This window comes from Gouania willdenowi, unplaced genomic scaffold (genome assembly GCF_900634775.1).
Source record: "Gouania willdenowi unplaced genomic scaffold, fGouWil2.1 scaffold_198_arrow_ctg1, whole genome shotgun sequence".
Taxonomy (NCBI): domain Eukaryota; kingdom Metazoa; phylum Chordata; class Actinopteri; order Blenniiformes; family Gobiesocidae; genus Gouania; species Gouania willdenowi.
The window spans coordinates 481-24206 of record NW_021144949.1 but is presented as its reverse complement, the minus strand read 5'-3'; the positions used below and the strand labels follow the sequence as shown (position 1 = coordinate 24206).

The 23726-nt window shown below is 39.4% G+C and overlaps 1 protein-coding gene across 1 annotated transcript in view; it reads right to left on the bottom strand.

Annotated features, from left to right (window-relative positions):
- The window catches only part of LOC114458853 (polypeptide N-acetylgalactosaminyltransferase 14-like), a 33802-nt gene extending 10497 nt beyond the window's left edge, over positions 1-23305 (bottom strand). Inside the window, 11 exon segments of the mRNA XM_028441232.1 lie at positions 919-959; positions 961-1019; positions 2425-2486; positions 2489-2524; positions 3777-3843; positions 3846-3866; positions 6512-6616; positions 16270-16355; positions 16458-16525; positions 23135-23233; positions 23286-23305. Of these exon segments, the coding sequence (XP_028297033.1) occupies positions 919-959; positions 961-1019; positions 2425-2486; positions 2489-2524; positions 3777-3843; positions 3846-3866; positions 6512-6616; positions 16270-16355; positions 16458-16525; positions 23135-23233; positions 23286-23305 (664 nt within the window).
- Positions 23306-23726: the final 421 nt, after the last annotated feature.

Genomic DNA, 23726 nt, shown 5'->3' with positions numbered 1-23726 from the left:
TGCAGAAGAGTGCTAAACCTCTTTGTAGCTATTTACTCCCCCTTAAACATAACGCTACGGTGGGTGAAGTAAACGCAGACTGGAGAAGAATTACAAATGTGTTTAAGGGGGAGTAAATGTCCGCCCAGAAGCTGCAGGTGTTGGAACTGTCGCCACCTCTGGTCACAGATTTTTTCGGGTCACAGACTTTGACACAACACCGTCAGCTCCAGGGACACGGGGCATGCTATAGAAGCTAAGTAAACCCAGGAACACTGCTTTGCAGCAGGTTTTTTCAGATCACAGCAGTCTTCCCTCGCTAACGGAGCCTCCGTCCTGCGCTGCTGATGTTTTCCAGATCCGCTTAATACACAGACATGTGACCACTACAGCTAACGTTAGCATGTATATTAGCTGTAGTATCTGCCTACCAGCTGCAGTTTGAGGAAAAACACTTGATGTTGTGCAGCCTTGCTGTGCAGGGGCACTAGGACCCTCGCTTGCTGTGTTGTACGCCATCTTTGGCAAAAGTCAGGTACTGCAACAAGACGAAGTGTTGTCGCAGTACGAAGACTTTAGTGTTGTCTCACGACTAGAGTCGTGAGACAACACTAAAGTCTTCGTACTGCGACAACCCTTAGGACATACTGGTTTGTATGGGTTTAAACTGGTTCATACTTCACATATTTGATGTATTGGTGAAACACTGAACTCTGGAGGTTCCTCTGAATAAAATGTTGTGCAGTGACTGAGGAGCACAGCTAGAGTTTGATGATGATGATGATGATGATGAAGATGAAAGTGCTGAGAGAGGAACACGTCAGCACGATGGAGAGATAGAGACACAGAGAGAGAGAGTGAATCTAAGGGAGGGAGAGCGACGCAGATAAGAGTGAGGGAGGAGGAAACTAGAAGATGTGTCTTCATGGACTCACTCACCAAAGTTCTCACCACCCCAGATGTCCATGGCCGTGTCATATTCCCAGATGGTTGAACCAAGAGCGGTCGATGACAAACAGTCCACCTGCAATGAGGGGATCCTGATAGAAAGAATCAATACTTAGATTAGTTAGAGCACTGGTTCTCACCTTTACTATGAATCTGTGATAACCACATTTAATTTATTCACATTTATTAATATCCACTGTTATCCACCAACGTTTATTATTATTACTATTATTATTATTATAGTCATCTTAAAGATGGAAATCATGGTTTCAATCACTAATAAAATGGGTTCAAAGTGACCAAAAATGGTGGAAAATGTGGTGAATTGGATTTTATAAAAACACAAAAATTGGTTAAAAGGTTTTAAATTATAGTGGATAAAAACAGACAGAAAAAGTGGTAAAAAGGGTTCCAAAATGTCAATATTGGAACATTTAGTTTAAACTGGCAAATAATGAGGATGAGAGATGGTGAATGTGGTTTAAATTGGCAAAAATGATAATGAAATCTTGGTGAAAAGAAGTTAAAAGTGACAATAATGGCTCAACATATGTGACATTAGGTGTAAAAGTGGTGAAAGGGTTTATAAGTGATGAACATGTGTTGAAAGTGGGAAAATGTGCAGAAAAGACATTAAAATTGTGATGTAGAATGTGTCAGAAATACATTAAAAAGGAGCAAAAATATGGCAAGAAAAAGTGATGAAAACATGTTAAACAATAGAAAAAGAATTAAAAAAAAAGAAAAATGGGCTCAAATTGTTGAAAATAATATTCAGGTTCTTGAAGGCATCTGGGGACCCCATCCCAGTGTCTCGTGACCCCAAATGGGGTCCTGACCCCAACGTTGAGAACCACTGAGTTCGAGCAGTTTGTTGAAAAACTGTTTGTATGCACACACACGCGCACACACGCGCACACACACACACACACACACAACACACACACACACACACACACACAAACACACACACACACCCACACACACACACACACACACACACACAACACACACACCCACGTCTGAATCATAATGAGTGAATATGTGAAGGCCCGACACTCGTCATAAAAAAGCTGTTGTTCATCCACAATTATCCTGCCATCAGTGTGTGTGTTGTGTGTTAGTGTGTGTGTTAGTGTGTTGTCTCTTCTTAAAAGCCTTTTGGAGCTCCATTTGTCCTTGTGTTTTAAAGAGACGTGTCATAGTGTGTGTGTTGTGTGTGTGTGTGTATTGTGTGTGTGTGAATGAGGCCATTAAAAGTGTGTTATTATCAAATCATATTATTGGACAGATTATTACATGTTTATAATACATAAGTGTATGAATGTGTAGCTCTATGTGAAATTTTATGTTTCAACTTAAAAAGCACAGACAAAAACACACTACACAAAACTAAAAAACACACAATATGACAACATAAATACACAAAATAACCACTAAAAACACACAAAAGGCAAAGAAAATAAAAAAATGATATTATAACATGTACATATAAACCCAAGCAGAGTCTTACTTGATTGGCTGAGTGGGGTCAGAGCGGTGAGCTCTCTCCCCAATGAGAGCTGCTCCCATTTAAAGTGAAGACTCCAGTCAAACCCTGACACACACACACACACACACACACAAACACACACACACACATTAAGTCACATCTTAAACCAATGAAACAGGCTGTTTTTTAACCAGAAAAGATAAAAAAAAAAACATGTAGACCTTGAAAATAAGAGTCAAAGTGAAAAAGATCTTATTATTAGCTGTGTTTCCATTACCCTTGGAAATGCGCTAAATAAAAATAGCGCAATAAAAACTGGAATGGAAACATTTCAATATTGAAATGTGTCACAAAAGCGCCATGGAAACACAATACACGTCACAAAGACCTGACGTACCTGGTCACATGACCACTTCTCTATGAGTAAACATGACGCGGTATGTGTGGACAGAAGAGAAGACGCACACATTTGTTTATTATTAGTGTCATATTAGACGTGAAACAACAAAGTAATGCAGAGTGTTCTAAGGACGTGCATGCGTGTGCGTGTCTGTGTGTGTGTGTGTGTGTGGTGTGGTGTGTGCGTGTGTGTGTTATTAACAGCCAGTTGTTCCACAGAACGATGACAGCACTAAGACAGGCTAATGGAAGACAGCAGGACAATGAAGCTCTTAGATTAGTGGTGACAGTGTGTGTGTGTGTGTGTGTGTGTGTGTGTGTGTGTGTGTGTGTGTGTGTGTGTGTGTGTGTGTGTGTGTGTGTGTGTGTGTGTGTGTTGTACACAGTGGAGTGCTTGCCTCATTAACATGTGTGTAAGTGGCCATAGTATTCCAGTGATGGAGGATCCAGTTCCAACATGTCCTACCATTAGTTTGAACTGAGTGGGACTGGTGGCTACATGCTAAGCTAAACCAAAACACGTGAGACTGGTGGCTACATGCTAAGCTAACCCAAACACGTGAGACTGGTGGCTACATGCTAAGCTAACCCAAACACGTGAGACTGGTGGATACATGCTAAGCTAACCCAAACACGTGAGACTGGTCGCTACACGCTAAGCTAACCCAAACACGTGAGACTGGTCTCTACATGCTAAGCTAACCCAAACACGTGAGACTGGTCTCTACATGCTAAGCTAACCCAAACACGTGAGACTGGTCTCTACATGCTAAGCTAACCCAAACATGTGGGACTAATTGCTACATGCTAAGCTAACCTAAACATGGAAGACTGGTCTCTACGTGCTAAGCTAACCTAAACACAATACACAACATGACAGAAGAAGCTGTGAAGGATGTGGAGGGGATGCTTCGTTGCTAAAACGTTAGTTAATGGTAAAGATGGTAGGTTAGCGTACCTCCTCTGAGGTCGGCGGACGCTGCCACGTAGGCAAACGTGTCCATGTTGATGATGTCCGATGACGGGGGCTGACCACTCGGGTGGAGTCCTGGAGACACACAGAGACAAAGGAAGGGAAATGTGTGTGTGTGTGTGTGGTTGAATATAAACAGGTTTGTCTGGAGGACATCCACATCTACATCTACACAGGACGCCCTTGAAGGAGGAGCTAACGGAGCGCGCCTCCCAATAAAAACCACAGAGCGTCTGATTATGGGTTTGGATAAAGTCCGTTAGCTGCGGGGTCAGAGCGGCACACACGCCACGCACACACACACACACACACACACACACACACACACACACACACACACACACACTGAGCGTTAACGACTCTCAGGCTAAAGCTCGCTCCGTGTTTCTCTGGAATTGGAGAAAGCGTTACTTTCAAATGACTTCCTAATTCCTGCTACATCTTCTTCTTCCTCCTCCTCGCTGAGAGGGAGAGGGTTTAACGAGCAGTTAGAGCAACGATCGCCATCACCATCATCATCATCATCATCTTCAGCCCGTGTTAAGGCTTCAGGCTTCATTTATCGGACATAAAAAAGTTGCCACTTCCAGAATTTCACTCTTCTTCCTCTTCTTCTTCTGTATTTATGCCCAGAGCATTATGGATCATTCATCAAAACATAAAAACTGTATATAAAGTGTAAAAAATAAATGTATTTTTACATTTGAGTCATTCCATGTAATTTCACAAATGGCCCACGCATTTCTGTCTCAAATTTTTTTTTTAAGATTTTCACCAATTGGTCCGTGATTATCCAATAGTCACACTGTACATTTTTAGTTTGATGTGATAATACTTTCTGAGATATGGACAATGGACAACACACCACGTACACATAACACATACACATATATACACAAAGGTCTGGCAAGATCCAGATTGATGTGTAGCCCCTCCCTCTAAGTCGAGTTCTCCACATCGATCTGGGTCAGAACCAGGGAGGGACAAGAACAGAATGCTTGAAGCTGATTGGGCGAATCGCCTGTCCACCATGATTTGCTTTAGCCAATCACACGGTAACAAATGATGTCGTCAACAACAAGGCTCAGCTGGTAAAAACTTTATTTTGGGATAGTAATGATGCGGTCATTTTTTTGCGGTTCTTTTTCCATGAATATACGAGTTAAGGACACGTTAACCATCCTCCTGCATCAACATCTTTCTAATTTGATTCAGAGCTATGCTAATAGCGGTAAGCCCAACTAGTTCCTCTCCCATTAACTGCGCATGCACTAGTTTTGCTTTGGCACTTCTGCCTTCTTCACACCCGCATATCCCGCCCTAAACGCCCTAAACCACAACACTGCCTCATGATTGGTTCGAACCGTTTCGGTTTAGATTCAAAGGCAAAGGCGGGAAACAGCACAAGATGGATTCTGGTGTTTGCTAACGCCAGGAGAATCAGGCCCTTCTGTAGATGGCTGGGCCACCGTGTAGAGCACAACTACATCAGGGTGTTGGCGGGGGCCTTGGGGTTTGGGATCTTGGGGGCTGCTCGGTCGTGGGGGGGTGGCCTGGGGCTCTTTGGCCCCCACTCTTTCTGCTCTCCTGGCTGCTTCTCTGGTCCGGGGCGGTGCTTGGGTTCACAGAAGCACAATAAACACAATATACACAACTACAACTTCACATCTCACTCTCACTATGAAGCAGTCAACTCTTCCCCACCCTTTCCAAGTCCTACCCTGACTCACTCTTCCCTGTTCCCTTCCCCCTCACTCAGGTCTAACACTGCTCTCTATTTTTATACTCTCCCTTTAATAAAGTATTTCATACCCTTCCTTAGGGAGGGCTGGTGATAACCACAATTATTTAATAAAATAAATTCATTTATTTAACTGCAATATCAAAACATGCATTGCTGTGTTAAATAGATGACACTTATTGTAGTGTTGACCAATGACAGCATGTGCAGACAAAGAGAGAGAGAGAGAAAAAAGAAATATGGACAATTTAGTGTGTGTGTGTGGGGGGGGGGGGGGTCCACCAGATAGGCTGTATAGCAGATCTTTTTCTATATTCTGAGAGTAGGTGGAGCTTATTACTATACCATATTTACTTTTCCTATGTGCTGGAGTTCCTGACATTACTGGAAGATGAACATGGAAAAAAATAAGACACATATCCCCCCCACTAAATTGTCCATATCTCAAAAAGTATTGATCAGATCAAACTAAACATTTACAGTGTGAATACTAATTAATTACAAAACAATTGGTAAAAAATTCTGAATTTTTTTAGACCGAAGTGCATGGAATATTTGTTGAAATCACCCATTTATGATCGAAAAAATGTTAAATAATACACTTCACAGTCTTAAAATAGGAAAACTGTCATTTTATTTTCCTAACATGAGTGTTTTACTTTTGTTCTGCCATAAAATGGTCCCACAAAATAAAACAGAGAAACACACCACAGAGTTAGAGTGTTTACCTGGATCAATACTTCCTATATTTAAATCTAAATATAAAGTGATTGGACAGACGGTGATGGATGACTGTGCCTGTTTACACACACACACACACACACACACACACACACACACACACACAACACACACACACACACACCACACACAGATCTGTGACATTGGTGGATTTAAGGATCGATCGCTGCAGTCCAGATTGAGATCAAAGGTCTTTAATATCAGCAGTGTGTGTGTGTGTGTGTGTGTGTGTGTGTACCTGGTGGATCCTCTGCAGCAGTGGAGGGAGCCAGTCCTTGTTCACCTCACAGTGACTGTCTAGGAACGCCAGAACTTTGGCTCCAGCGGCGTCGGCGCCGCGAACCTCTGGACCGAATCAAACCTGACAATGAACACACGTTAGCAGCACGACGCCATGTCACATGACTCAAAACATGTAAGCTAACATGACACACAACTAACGTCTTCAACATGTGAGCCAACATTACGTCGCTACGTGCTAAGCTTACCCAAACATGTGGGACAGGTTGCTACTTGCTAAGCTAACCCAAACATGTAGGACTGTTTGCTAAGTGCTAAGCTAACCCAAACGTGTGAGAATATTCACTATGTGCTAAGCTAACACGAGCATGCGGGACTGGTTGCTAAGTGCTAAGCTAACCCAAGCATGTGGGACTGGTCGCTACGTGCTTAGCTAATCCAAACATGTGGGACTGGTTACTAAGAGTAAAGCTAACCCAAACATGTGGGACAGGTTGCTACGTGCTTAGCTAATCCAAACATGTGGGACTGGTTACTAAGAGTAAAGCTAACCCATGCATGTGAAACTGGTCGCTACGTGCTAAGCTAACCCAAACATGTGGGACTGGTCGCTACGTGCTAAGCTAATTCAGACTGTAAGAAACTACCACAAAAGAGACACCAAACCCACAGCAAAAGTAAGAGATAAAAATTACAACAAAAAATCACAAAATTAGATTAAAAGACACAAAACAGAGGTTCAGAAGAGTGAAGAATACTGATATATCTACTCAAGTAAAAGTTCTGTTAATGGATGGAAATTGTACTCAAGTACAGTAAAAAGTAGCTCAATTAAAATAGTACTCAAAGTAAAAGTTACTAGTTAAATTTCACCCCCCATGTTTATTCTTGATAATAAATCTTGGTACGGTTCCCTTACATACAGTAAACATCTCATGTAGAAACTTAAAAAGGAAAAGAACAAATTTTTCACATCTGTATAAAATAAAAGGTTAGGCAAAATGTACAATTATTTCAAAAATAAAATAACACCAATTAATTCAATTCAAAAATAAATACATCCTCAGACACTAAGTATAGATACATTTATTAACTCTAAAACTAAGAAAATACCTCCATTAATGCTGTTTTAGTTCTGTGCATTACGTTAAATCTGATTGGTCAACTATGATGTGATGCATTTGATTGTTGTCTGGACATTTCATTTTTTGTAGTTTCACAATGTCTGTTGATCATTTTAAATGAAAAATAATAATTTCCTCAATAACGGTTGGGTGTAGAAATTGTAATAAATTACGTCTTTTAAAACTTATTTCAGTATAATTAAAATTACTGACAGAGAAATATTGTCAAAAAAGTACAAAATACCCAAAAAAGTAACTCAATTACAGTAATGTGAGTACTTGTAATCCATTACTTTCACCTCTGGGTGTGTGTGTGTCATCAGTGAGAGGGAGAGAACATGCAAAGTGCTCCTGTCTCTGCTCCCTGACAGTCGGTCAGTGACGGGAAAATCAATGGAACCTCTTAGAGCATCAGACACAAGCTTTTAACAGGCCAATCCCAAGCTGTGTGTGTGTGTGTGTGTGTGAGGCTGTTTCCCTGATGGAGGTCCACGTTTTCCTCTATTTGGACTAAATGGTCTAATCGATACTTCTTGACACAGAGACAAAGTGTGTGTGTGCGTTGTTAGTGTGTGTGTGTGTGTGTGTGTGAGACATTGTGAGTTGCTTCGTGCGGCACCGCTGGGCCGAAGTTCAGCCAATTAAAAATCCCATTTCATCCTCAATAAGGCTTTATGTTCTATACCAGTGAACACACACACACACACACACACACACACACAGTTACCTTGGAGGTGCAGGTCACATGAGCGTGTAACTCTGGTCATGTGATCATTGAATGATGAATGTCGTCACACTGTTTGAACACAAACTACTTCCTAACTTTGTCATTTAATACGTTTAGCTCGTACACGCTTCATGTTTTTAATTGAAATCTCTCCGTTAGAATGTTTCTAATGTTCATAGTATAAATACTTTTCTTCTCAGATTTAATCTTTTCTGCGTCATTTAAAATTTGTTCTGTTAAAGTGATGCAGAAAAGGAACGAAATACACAGAATAACACATACATGCTAACACACGCATGCTAACTAAGCATTAACCTGGTTTTCTTCATTAGATTTGACATTCTTATTATTATACTGGTTTATTAAAGTCCTGTAATAAAATATGTTATATACATAGTATAATTATATTATATTATAATAGCAATGAAGTCCAAATCCAGAGGGAATCAATTTTCTGACTCAATCATCAACCTTCCTTCCTTAATGTAAGATTTATGAGAAATACCAGTATGAATCACTATAAACCCATAAAAGCCAGTATAAACCAATATAAATCAATATAAACCAGTATAAACCAGTATAATCGATATAAACCAATATAAACCAGTATAATCAATAGAAACCAATATAACCCAGTATAATCAATAGAAACCAATATAAACCAGTTCTACATCGATATAAACCAGTATAATAAATATCAACCAGTATAAATCAATATAATCCAATATAAATCAACATAAACCAATATAGACAATGCAAATGTTATTTGTATAGCACATTTCATACACAATGTGCTTTACATGATCAAAAAGTGAAACAGAAAACAGTTTATAAATCAATAAGAACATAATTTAAAATCATCAGTAAAATCATTTCAAATCATCAACAACATGACATCATCAACATGATCAATTATCTCCCTCACAAATCATATGCAGTAGAGAAAAATAGTTCCTTTAACTTTGATTTAAAAATGTTCACATGTGATGCTGACTTCAGCTCTGCTACAGTTGTTCCACTTCTTGGCAGCATACAACTAAACACAGCATCACCATGGTTACGGGGAGCTCTGGGCTCCACTATCGACCTGTGTCCATAGATCTCAGAGACCTGCTGGGTTCATACCTGACTAACATCTCACTGATGTATTCTGGACCAAACCCATTCACACATTTATAACCAGCAGCAGAACTTTACAGTCTCCTCTGAGGCTGACTGGGAGCCAGTGTAAAGACTTTAAAACTGGACTAATGTGTTCTGACCTCTTTGTTCTGGTTCAGACCTGAGCTTGCAGCGTTCTGAACCAGCTGTAGATGTTTGATGAAGATCATTACAATAGTCCAGTCTGCTGGAGATAAAAGCATGGACCAGTTTCATCCTGATCTGATCTGAGTCATTAAACCTTTCACTCTGGAGATGTTCTTTAGGTGGTAGAAGATGTTTCTTTAGGTGGTAGAAGATGTTTTTGTGATAGATTTGATCTGATGCTGAATGTCAGATCTGAGTCAATCAGAACACCAAGGTTTTTTACTTGGTCTTATCTTCTAAAGATCCAGACTCAGATACTTGCTGACAGCAGTCCTCTTTTCATTGTTACCAAAGACAATCACCTCCATCTTGTCATGGTTTAGTTGAAGGAAGTTTTCACTCATCCAGCAGTTTACTTTTTCTAAGCAGTCACACAACACCTCAATGGGACCATAGTCATCTGGGTTCAGTGATAGATATAGTTGTGTGTCATCTGCGTAGCTCTGATAATCAACCTTACGTTCTGTAAAATGTGTCCTAAAGGAAGCATATAAAGGCTAAACAGAAGAGGTCCAAGAACAGATCCCTGAGGAACCCCACAGGACATTGGTAATTCTGTCAGATTCAAAGTTTACAATGTTTACAAAATACTTGCTCTACTCCTCCAAGTGGAACTTAACCATTACTTTAACATTTAGTCCAACCCATGTTTACAATCTGTGTAACAACATTGTATGATCTACCGTGTCAAATGCAGACTTAGATCCAATAGATGAGAACAGATACTGTTAATGAATCAGTGTCAACAAAGTTGGTGCTTTCTTTGTTTATGGATAAGACTGAAGTCCTTCTTCAGTGGTAAAGTGTGTGTGTGTGTGGTGTGTGTGTGTGTGTGTGTGTGTGTGTGTGTGTGTGTGGTGTGTGTGTGTGTGTGTTGTGTCCATGTAGTGTTTTTATGGCCATTAAATAGATGATCAGGGTCAGACGCCCGCAGCTATAAAGCTTTAAGAGCTCACTGATGAGTGTGTGTGTGTGTGTGTGTGTGTGTGTGTGTGGTTGTGGTGTGTGGTGTGTGTGTGTGCACAGAGGAAACTTGACTAAATGCAGTGAACAGTGGAACAAGTCCTGTTACTGATTCATTTAATGCAGAGACGGCAACTCTTCTCACAGGAGGCGGAGCCACAAACATGTGAGTGTATCAGATCTGAGAGTCACATGGTCAACATTCACATCAGCATTAGAATAACGACCAATCAGAGCATTAACAGGAAATAAAGAGTTTGGTCTAATTTGTGTTTGCTTGTATGTGTTTTTGTTATTTTGTGTAATCTTTTTTCATTCTGTGTATTTTTGTTGTTGTTTAGTAAGTTATGGTTCATTTTTTGCTCTTCTCACGTGTATTTTTCTGTAATTTTGTATAATACTTTGATTAAGTTGTGTACTTTGTTGTTTTTAAAGCTTTTTGTGTGTCTTTGTTGTCATTTTGTATAATGTTTTGTCACTGTGTGTAATTGCTGTTCTTTCATGCTTCATTAATTAATTTGAGTATTTTTTGTACTAGTTTTTTTTTGGAGTAATTTTGTGTATTTGTAGTTGTTTTTTTATGTTTTTGGAGCTTTCTGTGTGTTTTTCTCATCATTTTGTGTAATCTTGTTTTCATTCTGTGTATTTTTGTTGTTGTTTTGTGTCATGGTTAATTTTTAAGTATTTTTGTATAATATTTAGGGATGGGAACGACACGGGATTTGGGAAATCGATTGTCGAGGCCCATGTGTCGACTTTTGTCGAATTGTCGGCCTTTTTTTTTTTTTTCTTTTTTTTAAAGAGCAGCATGCAATGCGGAGGGTGGAAAATAAATCTATACTGTTGTACTAGTTAATTTTAGTCTAAAAAACATGGCTCTAGTGTCCAATATTGACCATTAAAGCAGTAATAATAAAAACGAGAGAGAGAAATTTAAGATGTTTATTCAACAGCGTTACAAACACATAAGACGTACTTTTGCCGTTTGGAATTTACAGAATAAAACAGCCAGTTTCATTTATTATTTAGTTTTGTAGGCTACATGTAGCCTAAACAAGTTATTTTACAAATAAAAAAAAACAAACTAAATGAACATGTTTATCACTCGTGAAATAAGCACAATTAAAATCGAAAAAACAGCGTGCCCATTTTTTTTTTTAAACCACAGAAAAGGACGGAGCCTAACACCAACAACTCAGATCTCAGTGAAAATAAAATTATATAGGTATCTTACCATTTCGGCCTAATTTTTGTTAAGAACAGAAGCATGTCTACATGTTTGGTAGTAGAAGGCGACCTGCGGAGTCTATTCACGACCAGTCCTGCGGCTGAAAACACTCTTTCCGCCGGCACAGATGTGGCGGGGATTGCAGAGGTAGGCTTTGCCAGACGGCTCAGGTTTTTAATCTGGACTCATTGAGAGACCACCAGAGCGCAGGATCCTGACTGGGTGGATATTCCTTCTTCGTTTGTGTAACGTTCTATTTCAGAATGGTCAGATGTGACCGTGTCCCCCTTGAAATAGTCCTCTCCGAAGAATGAAACCAATGCATCCACCTGTTTAGACCCTTTTAGCGGGCCCGGACTCGTCATCATCAACGCGCGCACTATCACCTGAGACCGCACGGAGGCCGGACAAAAATGTAATAAATTAAAAGCCAAAAAATAAAAATGCAATCTTGGAATCTGGAAATCCCACAAGCCCCGCCCCCTCGACATGTCGACACTCTATTTTTTTGTCGAGGGGAGCATGTGTCGAATGTCGGTCGTTTTGTCGACAAAAAGTCCCATCCCTAATAATATTTGGATTAATTTAGTGTATTTTGTTGTTTTATTCTGTGTTAGAATAGAATCCTTATGGACAGATCTCCTCCTGCTCTGTTTTCTATATTTTTCTATATTTAAGAGTGTGAAACAGGATTATAGAACAATGATTAGCATTAACCCTTACAGGCTGTTTTTTAGCTCACACTCACAAGTCGCTGATTCATCATAAAATCAGCAGCGTTTTCAGGAGAATCCTCACATTTCACAGAGTTTCAAGATTACAAGCTGCACAAAAATTTACCTCAAAGCATAAATTAAACATTAAAAACTCTTTTTCTAAAACATACTGTTGTCATAATAAACATTTTTCTTGTAGCTCAAATTTTGATTTTATATCATTAGACATTTATTGCGTGTGACTTCTGGAGAATTCTCAGCAGAACAAATATTTCCCCACAACAGTATTTTGTCATAAAGCACTATTTAGTCAGAATGTATATATATATATAGATAAAACAATTTTAATCACTGTTTATTGACTTACATTTGTTTTTCAAACAGACATAAACAGTCAGTACAAAACGTACAATACAAACCACATTAACCATGGCTTCCTCTTGAGGTTAAACATAATCTTTTCAGAAGGTAAGTGTGATGACAGCATTGAGCCACAGGGATCCCCCAGGTCGCTCCTCACTTTTCCTACGAATGGCTATGTATTTGTTAGCCGCTATAAGGCTAGTCTGATAAAATGAGTATAGCCCCTCTGGTTAGATGCTAACTGAGCAGTCCCCCACCAATATCAATCTGGGTTGGTTGGGATCTCCGTCCTCACTACTTTAGTAATGATGTCCAGAACTGATAGTAATAATAATGCCTCCAGGGACGTACAGTACATGTTCTAAACATATGTATAAGAGATCCTGGATCAGCTTTAGACCTAGGGCAGTGTTCTGGGGTCGCTACTACTGATCCTATGGAGGCGTTCAGGTGTATAATAAACTCTGTGTATGAGGTTGGACTGTAATAGTTTGTGTCGACTGTTGTAAGAGAATGACTGAGAGTTACTACAAATCAGTTCCAATCAACGTCCTCGAAATCCTCACCCATGTCTATTTCCATTGTTACACTGAGAGCTTTATTTTCCATCAGGGATGTGAGCCTCTACAGGCAAAGGACAGAAAACCTTGAGGATAATGTTTTTCTTGTATCATAATGTCTATCTGACAATCTTCCAGAGGAACAAGCTTCCCTCCCTGCTGCACTCTGATATAATCCCTGATTTGCAAAAACTTAAAAAAATGATTTGAAGGAAGGCCGTAGGAGGATTTTAGTTGTTCAAAAGACTTCAGACGATCTAGCTTAAATAGATCTGTTATACCAGTCCTTTGTAATTACGTCTCTCAGTAAGGTAAAGCAGGGTTAAAATGGAATGGGGGAGCTCTAAATATTTTCTGGACACTTTGAAACTTTATTCTGATATCATGCCATATTTTAGCCGTATGTTTTATTATACGGTTAGTCACAGTTTTCAGACTATGGTCAAAGGGAATAAATGGAATACTTGACATCACTTCAGTAGCATGAGATTGTTCAATTGTTTCCACGCTGGAGGTGTTCAGAGTTTTGGACCCCAAGCTTTGGATTGGGCAGCGATATAGTATAACTGACTATCAGGCAGCTAAGCCCTCCCTGATCAGCGGGACGACAGAGGGTTTTAAGATCAACTCTTGGAGTCTTCCTGTTCCACACAAATCTAGAAATCTGGTCGTCCATTTTTTTAAAGAAGGCTTTTGGTGTTGGTGTCCACTTCTACTTGTTTAAGCAGGGGTCATAATTGAGAGTGAAAACACGATCTAATTGATTGGGTATCTGCACTCCCATATAAGAAATCTTATGGGGTTCCCAACGAAAAAGGATGTTACTTCCCTTGTAGTTGTTGAGCAGCCTTATTGACGGGTAATATACTTTAATCTAAGCTTATTTTATCGCCAGAGATACGGCCAAATTATTCTAATACATTACTGTGGGCGGGAAGTGATGGTGCTGCATCGGTCAGGTACAGCAAGATATCATCTGCGTAAAGAGAGATGACGTGCTTTTCCTGCTCAACCACAACGCTCTCTATAGTAGAATGTGCTTTTAGCAGTTGCAGAAGGCTCAATAGCCAGAGGAAAAAGCAGTGGGGACAAGGGACAGCCCTGACGTGTACCCCGAGACAAAGGAAAAGAGATGATATACCGTATAAGCATTTGTCTGAATTACTTCTGATGGTTTGCGATAAAGTATCAGAAGTTCATTTTTTCAAGGCTGCAAAAAGGAAAGGCCACTCAAGGCGATCAAATGCCTCTTCAGCATCCAATGAAAGGGCAACTACAGGGGTGTTAATTATAATTAGAAATTTAACAAATGTTGTCGGAGGAAAAGCGATTTTAATGAAGCCGGCCTGATCCTTATTTATAAGATTAAGCAATACATTTTCTAATCTAGAGGCTATAACCTTAGTAAAATATCTTACATTCAGATGACAGGAGAGAAATAGATCTATAGGTACTGCACAGTTTTGGTTCCTTGCCTGGCTTCGGCAATACTATGACCACGGCCTGTTCTAATGTTTTGGTTAGCTGGTTAATCTCATTGCATGTCTGAACAGGCTCGTTAGTGGCGTAATAAGATCTGATGCAAAGCTGTTGTAAAAGTCCATGGGGAAGCATCTGGCCCTGGTGATTTACCGCCCGAAAGCTTCCCTATTGCGTTCTGAACTTCCTGATTACTGATCTCTACCTCCAGATCGTCCCGTGTCCCCTCAGCCATTGCCGGCACCGCAATTCCCTCCAAAAAAATGATCAATTTTACAACTATCCACATCTTGAGAGGAGTATTAACTCCACATAGAAGTCCCTAAAGACCTCATTAATTAGTTTAGGTTCATGGACTATAGTAGCACCTGCTTTGGTCCTTAATTAAGGGGATACATCTTGAACTATCCTCTTTCCGGATCTGCCAGGCTAAATATTTTCCACATTTGTCCCCATGTTCATAATATTGTCATCTAGTTCTCGCCATAGCGTTTTTAGCCATGTCATGGTTAGCATGTCATGCTAGATCTTTATGTTATATAGAGGGTTGATGGTCTCCTCATTTGACTCTGAAAATGTTCCTTCTCAGGATCTTAATCTCTGATTCAAGCGTCTTGGTTTTTAACAGACGCTGCTTCTTTTTTCATGATGCATAGCTTAGAGTTTTCACCTCGTAAGTAAGTCTTTAAGGATTCCCAGACAATGGACAGTGAGGCAGTCCCATTATTATGCTGAAAACGCTGGTAAAATTGTTCTGGATTTGTTTGACAAAGTCTGCGTCATTGAGTAGGTGTGTGAGAAATAGCCACAGTCTTAAACCCCTTGAGATATTCTTCCAGAGCCATATGGATCATAAGAGGAGTGTGGGTCTGAGTGAGTCATATCTAGGTATTCATAAGAATCTACAAGGTGGATTTTTTCACGATGAATAAGAAAAACAAACTATTATGAGCATGTGAATAGAACGAGTACTCACGTAGTGTTTTATGCTATTCCCTCCAAATATCTACCAGTTTGAGGTCAGCCAGAGTTTAGTGGTTAGATGATGATTGGTCCTTTTCTAGGTGTGTATCTGGTGTGGTGTAATATTACAATAAACCACTACAATAAAGGCCACCATACCAGTAAAAAAAATCATGCGACAAAATATATATTCTTCTCATAAAGCACATTTTAGTCATAATGTATATTTTTAATGCACCATTTTGTCGTTACGCACATTTATCTTGTTTAGCATAATGAACTTTTTTCGTCACACAATTTGCTGAGTCACCCCCTGCAGGTTAACCTGTGGCGTTCTGTACGTACCTTCTCTCCTGGTGTTGTGAAGACATTTGACTTTGGGTAGTTTGGTGAGAAGCTGGCAGTCACTTCCTGTAGAGAATCATCCAATAGAACCAATAGAAACATGTCAGTGTAACACAGTGTGCAGTGAAGTGGCTTATGCGTGTGTGTGTGTGTGTGCGTGTGGCTCACCATCGTCGCTGAAGTCGTCCACTAGGATGATCTCGTTAATCAGGTGAAGTGGAGTTCTGTTTAAAACACTGCAAACACACAAAAAGCACACACACACACACACACACACACACACACAGGTGAACACATTAGGACTCACAGCACGTCCTACTGTAAATGTCAGCCTGTGAACGTGTGACTATGAAAATGCAGTGAAACGCCATCGTTTCATTAAAGGAGACGAAACATTAAAAATACATTTTTCTCCAGGAAATGAGGAAAATGTCGTGTTTTTAATTACGGAGCAGGAAAAACAGAAGGTCAGAACGATGTGCTGAGGTATCTGGGAAAAAAACAACATCTGCCTCACGTTAGGATTTTGTGTGTGTGTGTGTGTGTGTGTGTTCGTGTGTGTGTCCACTGAGTACTCAGAGCAGCTGCTGTTAGGGTCAAACTGGTCATCATGTTATCCTGTGACTGATAACTCCTCTGTGTTTACTGTTATAAATAAAAATACAGTGAGAAAATGTGCAGCAGGATGCATCAATTCATCATCCAACCCAAACGTCATGGGTGTAAAGATTCCAACGTCACCAGTTATAACGAGGTTGAATGTTCCATCATCCACCATCATCCATCTTCTATCAGTCATCATCCAACATCATCATCCATGATCCAACTTTGAGTGCTTGTACCAGTTGGTGTTACAGTGTGACTAGTGATCATGGTGACTGGTGTAGTCAGTATCAGAGCCGTATAGAGAGAGGTGTGACTACTCCGTTCACTCTAATGGTTTGGTTTTTTTACAGCAATGGCGGCTCATGGAGCCTCAATAGTTCCAGGAAGTGATCAGTTTTCTATTGCAGCCAATGGAGCTAGAGCAAATTAGACAGTTTGTGATGCACTTTAGAACGGTAAGACGTTTATATAATCATATTGGATATTATTATTATATGCAAATCTAAACCCATTAACGTGTGTATTAAAGCATGTTGGATTATCTCTATATATATGGTAGCATCAACAGACCATGGTGAGTCATGAAAACATGACTGGTGTGTTTCAAATGTGCATGGTGAGGACCAATGATGCTGCACGGTGAGGACCAATGATGCTGCACGGTGAGGACCAATGATGCTGCACGGTGAGGACCAATGATGCTGCACGGTGAGGACCAATGATGCTGCACGGTGAGGACCAATGATGCTGCATGGCGAGGACCAATGATGCTGCACGGTGAGGACCAATGATGCTGCACGGTGAGGACCAATGATGCTGCACGGTGAGGACCAATGATGCTGCTATTTAAGCTCCCTTAAATACACAGACAACTCGACTCAAAGAAATTCACAAAATAACAAAAACATATAAAAAATAAGGAAATACCACAAAGGCAAAATGACTCACAATTAAAGAAAATTCAAAGCAATACATACTGTATGTAACACATGAACACATTTTTTAACCAAATTAATGTTGGCCTTAACTACGTCAAAAAAGGCAGGTAAGCTAGCTGTTTACAGTAATCATTAATACACCTTTACGTTAGGAAAAAATATTTATGGAACTACGCGCGCGCGCGCGCGCACACACACACACACACACACACACACACACACACACACACACACACACACACACACACACACAGAGCGCTGAGGTTATCTCCCGCTCACAGAGGATGCTATCAGGTCAGACATAGACGCTCTCCTCTCGTCTGGTCCTCATAACGTAACGTATCACTTTCAGAGCAGAGTTTCATCACCTCAGGCTGAGCTTTGTATCCAACGCCGTGTGGCACTGAGCTCACTCCCTCACACCCTGAGCTCAGACGGGCAGAGGTTTGCGTCCCACATGGATCTAAAGAGTGTGACATCATCACGAGCTCTGCACAGGCTCTGATAACCAATCATCTTTAGGGATTCATTTCACACAACGAGCCGTGGGTTAGAATTTAAAAAGCAAACAGTTTGAAGGAAATATGAAATATCTAAAGGATGCAAAACAACTGCAACAAATACACAAAATGTTGTTAGTCGTCTTGTGCATTTTGGGCAATATTTGATGTAATTTTATTCTGGTTTGGTGTATTTTTCTGTAATTGTTAGTTTTTTGGGTGTGACTTTGGATATTTTGCATTTTTTTCTTTCATTTTTGTGAAATTCTGTTAATTTTTGCAGTGTTTTTGTACATTTTGTGGTTTTACGTATTTATGTGAATATTATTTTGTCATATTTTTTGGGGAGTAATTTTATGTTTTTTTTTTTTTTTTATTTTGCAATATTTTGTAGTTTTTGTGTGAATTTTTGTATTTTCACTGTTGCTTTGTATGTTTTGTGTATTTTTATTTCATTTTTTGTGAAATTTTGTATATTTTTGCTGTTTGGTTTATTTTGCGGGTTTGCGTATTTTTGTGTATATTTGCAGTTGTTTTAGAATGATTTTGTGGTGTTACGTGTTTTTCTTTAATTTTTGTAAATTTGTTCTTCTCATGTCAAAGGAAACAAAGTTTGGAATAAATATGAAACAACCGCTGCACAGACTGTTGGAAAAACTTCTAAAATGACACAAAAATAGGCAAAAAACAATGAATTTAAAATCTTGGATGCAGAGACTTTATTTTGTGTTTGTGAGGAAGTGTTGGACTCGCAGACGTTTTGTGTTCGTAGCTCAGAGACGATGTGTGGGCGAATCCTTCCTCCATCAGCTGCAATCAGAGTGTTTGTCTGAGGTTTACAAACACACACACACACATGCACACATGCACACGCACCTGAAGTCGTCTGCTGTATAACTGTTATAAATTCCTTCAGTTTTACCACTTTTTTTCTCATGATTATCTGCTGTAAAAATAACAGAGTTTAGTTCTAATGGTTCTAGATCTATTAAAGGTCAGTAGTTACTGACACTGTTACAGACATATAAAGAATAGATCTGTTCATTAAAGAGATCCTCCACTGTTTTTACAAATGTGTAAAGCAGAGAAGAAGAGCTCTCCTAAGGGACCTTTATTCTCCCTTAAGCAGTGCGCTGACACGCTCTGGTGGCTGAAGTTAGAAAGTAAATCACAAACTGTTGAAGACACAAATCCTAAGAATAAAAGTCCTTTTGAGAGTCCTAAATAAAACTGATTTATTATTGTTATGATTGTTATTAATAATTCATCCAGCCGACACTTAAGCCAGAAATGTTGACGAGTTCGTGGTTTTTTGCTCAAAACCTGTAGGTTTATGTTTTTCACATTTCTTTATACGCTGTAACAGTGTACAGTATTTACATTTGATAGTAATTATCATTATTCTTGTTTAAAGTTTTTCTTTTGTACTCTAAACTGTTCATATGTTAAAAAGTAGTTAAATAAAAATACAGATGTTTTTCCTAACATGATAAATCGTGATTAAAATATTGATCCAAAAAATTGTGATTATCGTTTTGGCCATAATCGTGCAGCCCTATGTGTGACATCATCAGTCACATGATTTCAAGATGGAGGAACACAGGCTGTAAAACGGTTTTTAAAAGTTAATAAAATGAATATGGAGAATAATAACATAGATCTATTAATAAGGACATTTAGAAGGTTTTAGACCAAACTAGTAAAACCATCTTTTTCATTTACAGTAGAAACAAACTCTTTCTGACAGTCTGTGCAGAGGCCGTTTCATGCTGTGTGCAGTCAGAGGCTCTGATGGAGACATGAGGGCGGAGAGAGGGAGGCTGTCAGCAGCCAATCAGGAGGCAGCAGCGAGACGTAACAGAGTGTGAACGAGGATCAGCGAACAAAACACAGAGCGTGAAAATACGACACGGAGCATGAGCTAATCCTAGAGAGAGGACACACACACACACGCACACACGCACACGCACACACGCACACGCACGCACGCACACACACAATCACACACACACACACACACAGACACGCACGCACACACACACACGCACGCACACACACAGACACACGCACACACACACACAGACACGCACGCACGCAAGGACATACACAGATGCACACACACAATCACACACACACACACACACGCACGCATGCACACACGCACAAACACACACACGCACACACACGCACACGCACACAGACACGCACAGACACACACACACACGCACACTCACACACACACGCGCACGCACACACACACACACACACACACACACACACACACACGGTGCAGGTGAACCAAACATGAATTTAACCTCAGAGTTACTTCTTTCATCTGTTTAACGAGGGCAGAATGAGAGAAGTCAGCTGACGGTGATCAATCAGATCAATCAATCAGATCAATGAATCAGATCAATAAATCAGATCAATAAAGTAATTACTTTATTTGTGACATCACACATTTACACATAACAAATGACTGAACATTGAAAAAGTTTGACAAACTAGTTCTAATTCTACCCATAATTCATCTTGTTCTAAGTGTAAAGGTTAATTTGGTGATCGTGTTATTCTGTGACTGCAAATTAATACTGAAATGCAGGTTTATACTGTTTTATAGTGGTTTATACTGGTTTATACACTGGTTTTAAAGTGGTTTTTACTGGTTTTATAGTGGTTTATACTGGTTTTATACTGGTTTTTACTGGTTTTATAGTGGTTTATACACTGGTTTTATAGTGGTTTTCACTGGTTTTATAGTGGTTTATATTGGTTTTATAGTGGTTTATATTGGTTTATACAGGTTTTATAGTGGTTTATACTGGTTTTATAGTGGTCTATACTGGTTTTATAGTGGTTTCATAGTGGTTTTATAGTGGTTTATACTGGTTTTATAGTGGTTTATATTGGTTTTATAGTGGTTTATATTGGTTTATACAGGTTTTATAGTGGTTTATACTGGTTTTATAGTGGTCTATACTGGTTTTATAGTGGTTTTATAGTGGTTTTTACTGGTTTTATAGTGGTTTTTAGTGGTTTTATAGTGGTTTATACTGGTTTTATAGTGGTTTATACTGGTTTTATAGTGGTTTATACTGGTTTATACACTGGTTTTATAGTGGTTTATACTGGTTTATACACTGTTTTATAGTGGTTTTATAGTGGTTTATACTGGTTTATACACTGGTTTTATAGTGGTTTTTACTGGTTTTATACTGGTTTTATAGTGGTTTATAGTGGTTTATACTGGTTTATACACTGTTTTATAGTGGTTTTATAGTGGTTTATACTGGTTTATACACTGGTTTTATAGTGGTTTTTACTGGTTTTATAGTGGTTTATACTGGTTTATACACTGGCTTTATACTGGTTTTATACTGGTTTTATAGTGGTTTTATAGTGGTTTATACTGGTTTATACACTGGTTTTATAGTGGTTTTATAGTGGTTTATACTGGTTTATACACTGTTTTATAGTGGTTTTATAGTGGTTTATACTGGTTTATACACTGGTTTTATAGTGGTTTTATAGTGGTTTTTACTGGTTTTATAGTGGTTTCATAGTGGTTTTATAGTGGTTTATAGTGGTTTTATAGTGGTTTATACTGGTTTTATAGTGGTTTATACTGGTTTTATAGTGGTTTATATTGGTTTTATAGTGGTTTATATAGGTTTATACAGGTTTTATAGTGATTTATACTGGTTTTATAGTGGTTTATACTGGTTTTATAGTGGTTTATATTGGTTTATACAGGTTTTATAGTGGTTTATACAGGTTTTATAGTGGTTTTTACTGGTTTTATAGTGGTTTATATTGGTTTATACAGGTTTTATAGTGGTTTATACTGGTTTTATAGTGGTTTATACTGGTTTTATAGTGGTTTATATTGGTTTTATAGTGGTTTATATTGGTTTATACTGGTTTTATAGTGGTTTATACTGGTTTTATAGTGGTTTATACTGGTTTTATAGTGGTTTTATAGTGGTTTATATTGGTTTATACAGGTTTTATAGTGGTTTTTACAAGTTTATACTGGTTTTATAGTGGTTTATATTTGGTTAAACTGGTTTATACAACAGTAAGGTACTCTGAAACACAATTTGGGAAATTTTGACACACACACACAGAGCAACCAATCAGAAGCCAGACTAGATTCAGACTAAACCAGTGTGTGCGTCTGACTCGTCTGAAGAACAAATCAATCGTCCTCTCAGACTCTGATTAAATATCGACGAGCAGCAGATGAAAAGCTTTCAAAAAGTCTACAATTAGAGTTTTCTCTTTTTTCACGCGTCAGCGACACATGGGAGGTTACGACTATGACTGTTTAACTTTGACTCAACGTGTACCACATCACCAGAGAGATAGTGACTCAGCAACTCTACGCAGGAAACTGCGTTGAGTACTCACAAATAACCTTGTGTAAAACACACACACACACACACGCACACACACACACCTCTACACAGGGAGCGCGCCAAGATGAGCAGGATGGCCCAGGGAGACAGATTGACTTTTAATTGGTTGAAAACTGCAGAGCTTTGAGAAGGGCTGAGGGGGAGGACAAACACACACACACACCACTAACACACACGCACGCTGTAATAGTGAGGAGATGGAGCTGCTCCCTGCTGACTGACTGCTATAATGAGCTGAACTGGGGCCAAAGCCTGGAGGAGTGTGCATGTGTTAAATTCTGGCAGCTGAGCGTCTCCAGCAGCAGCTAAACGTGGACGGCCTGCGTTGGCGAGGTGTTAAATCTGAGGGTGGGGGTGCCGATGATGGCGAGGAGCGTGTTTACCTTTTAACGGTGCGAAGCAGCGTTGAGCGCGCCTCGTTGTGAAAGGTGATGATGATGGAGGTTGGAGGAAGGTCAGAGTCGTAGTGCAGCGTGGAACACCTTTAGACACACACACACACACACACACACACACACACACACACACACGTACGTTAGGAGGAAGTGCTTCATAGAACATCAGTTCCAGTCATAATGTACTTTTTTGTCATTAAGCACTTCAGTCAAAGGTCAACAAAGCATATTTTATTATTGCAATTAAATAAATGATATTATTTTATTGTATAATTGTGACCATCACCAGCCCTCCCTCAGAAACACTTTATTAAAGGGAGGATATAAAAAGAGAGGGCAGTGTTACACCTGGATGAGGGGTAAAGGAACAGGGAAGAGGGAGTCAGGGTAGGACATGGAAAGGGTGGGGAAGAGTTGACTGTTTTAAGGTGAGAGTGAAATGTGACAATATAGTTGTGTCTATTGAGCTTATTGTGTAATACGTTCAGCCAGTCTGGTGACAAGTGTAGAAATTGAAGCAGGTGACACAGCACCCAGCTTAGGTATAATAGTGGTGGTTGTGAACAGAGGGAAGGAGTGA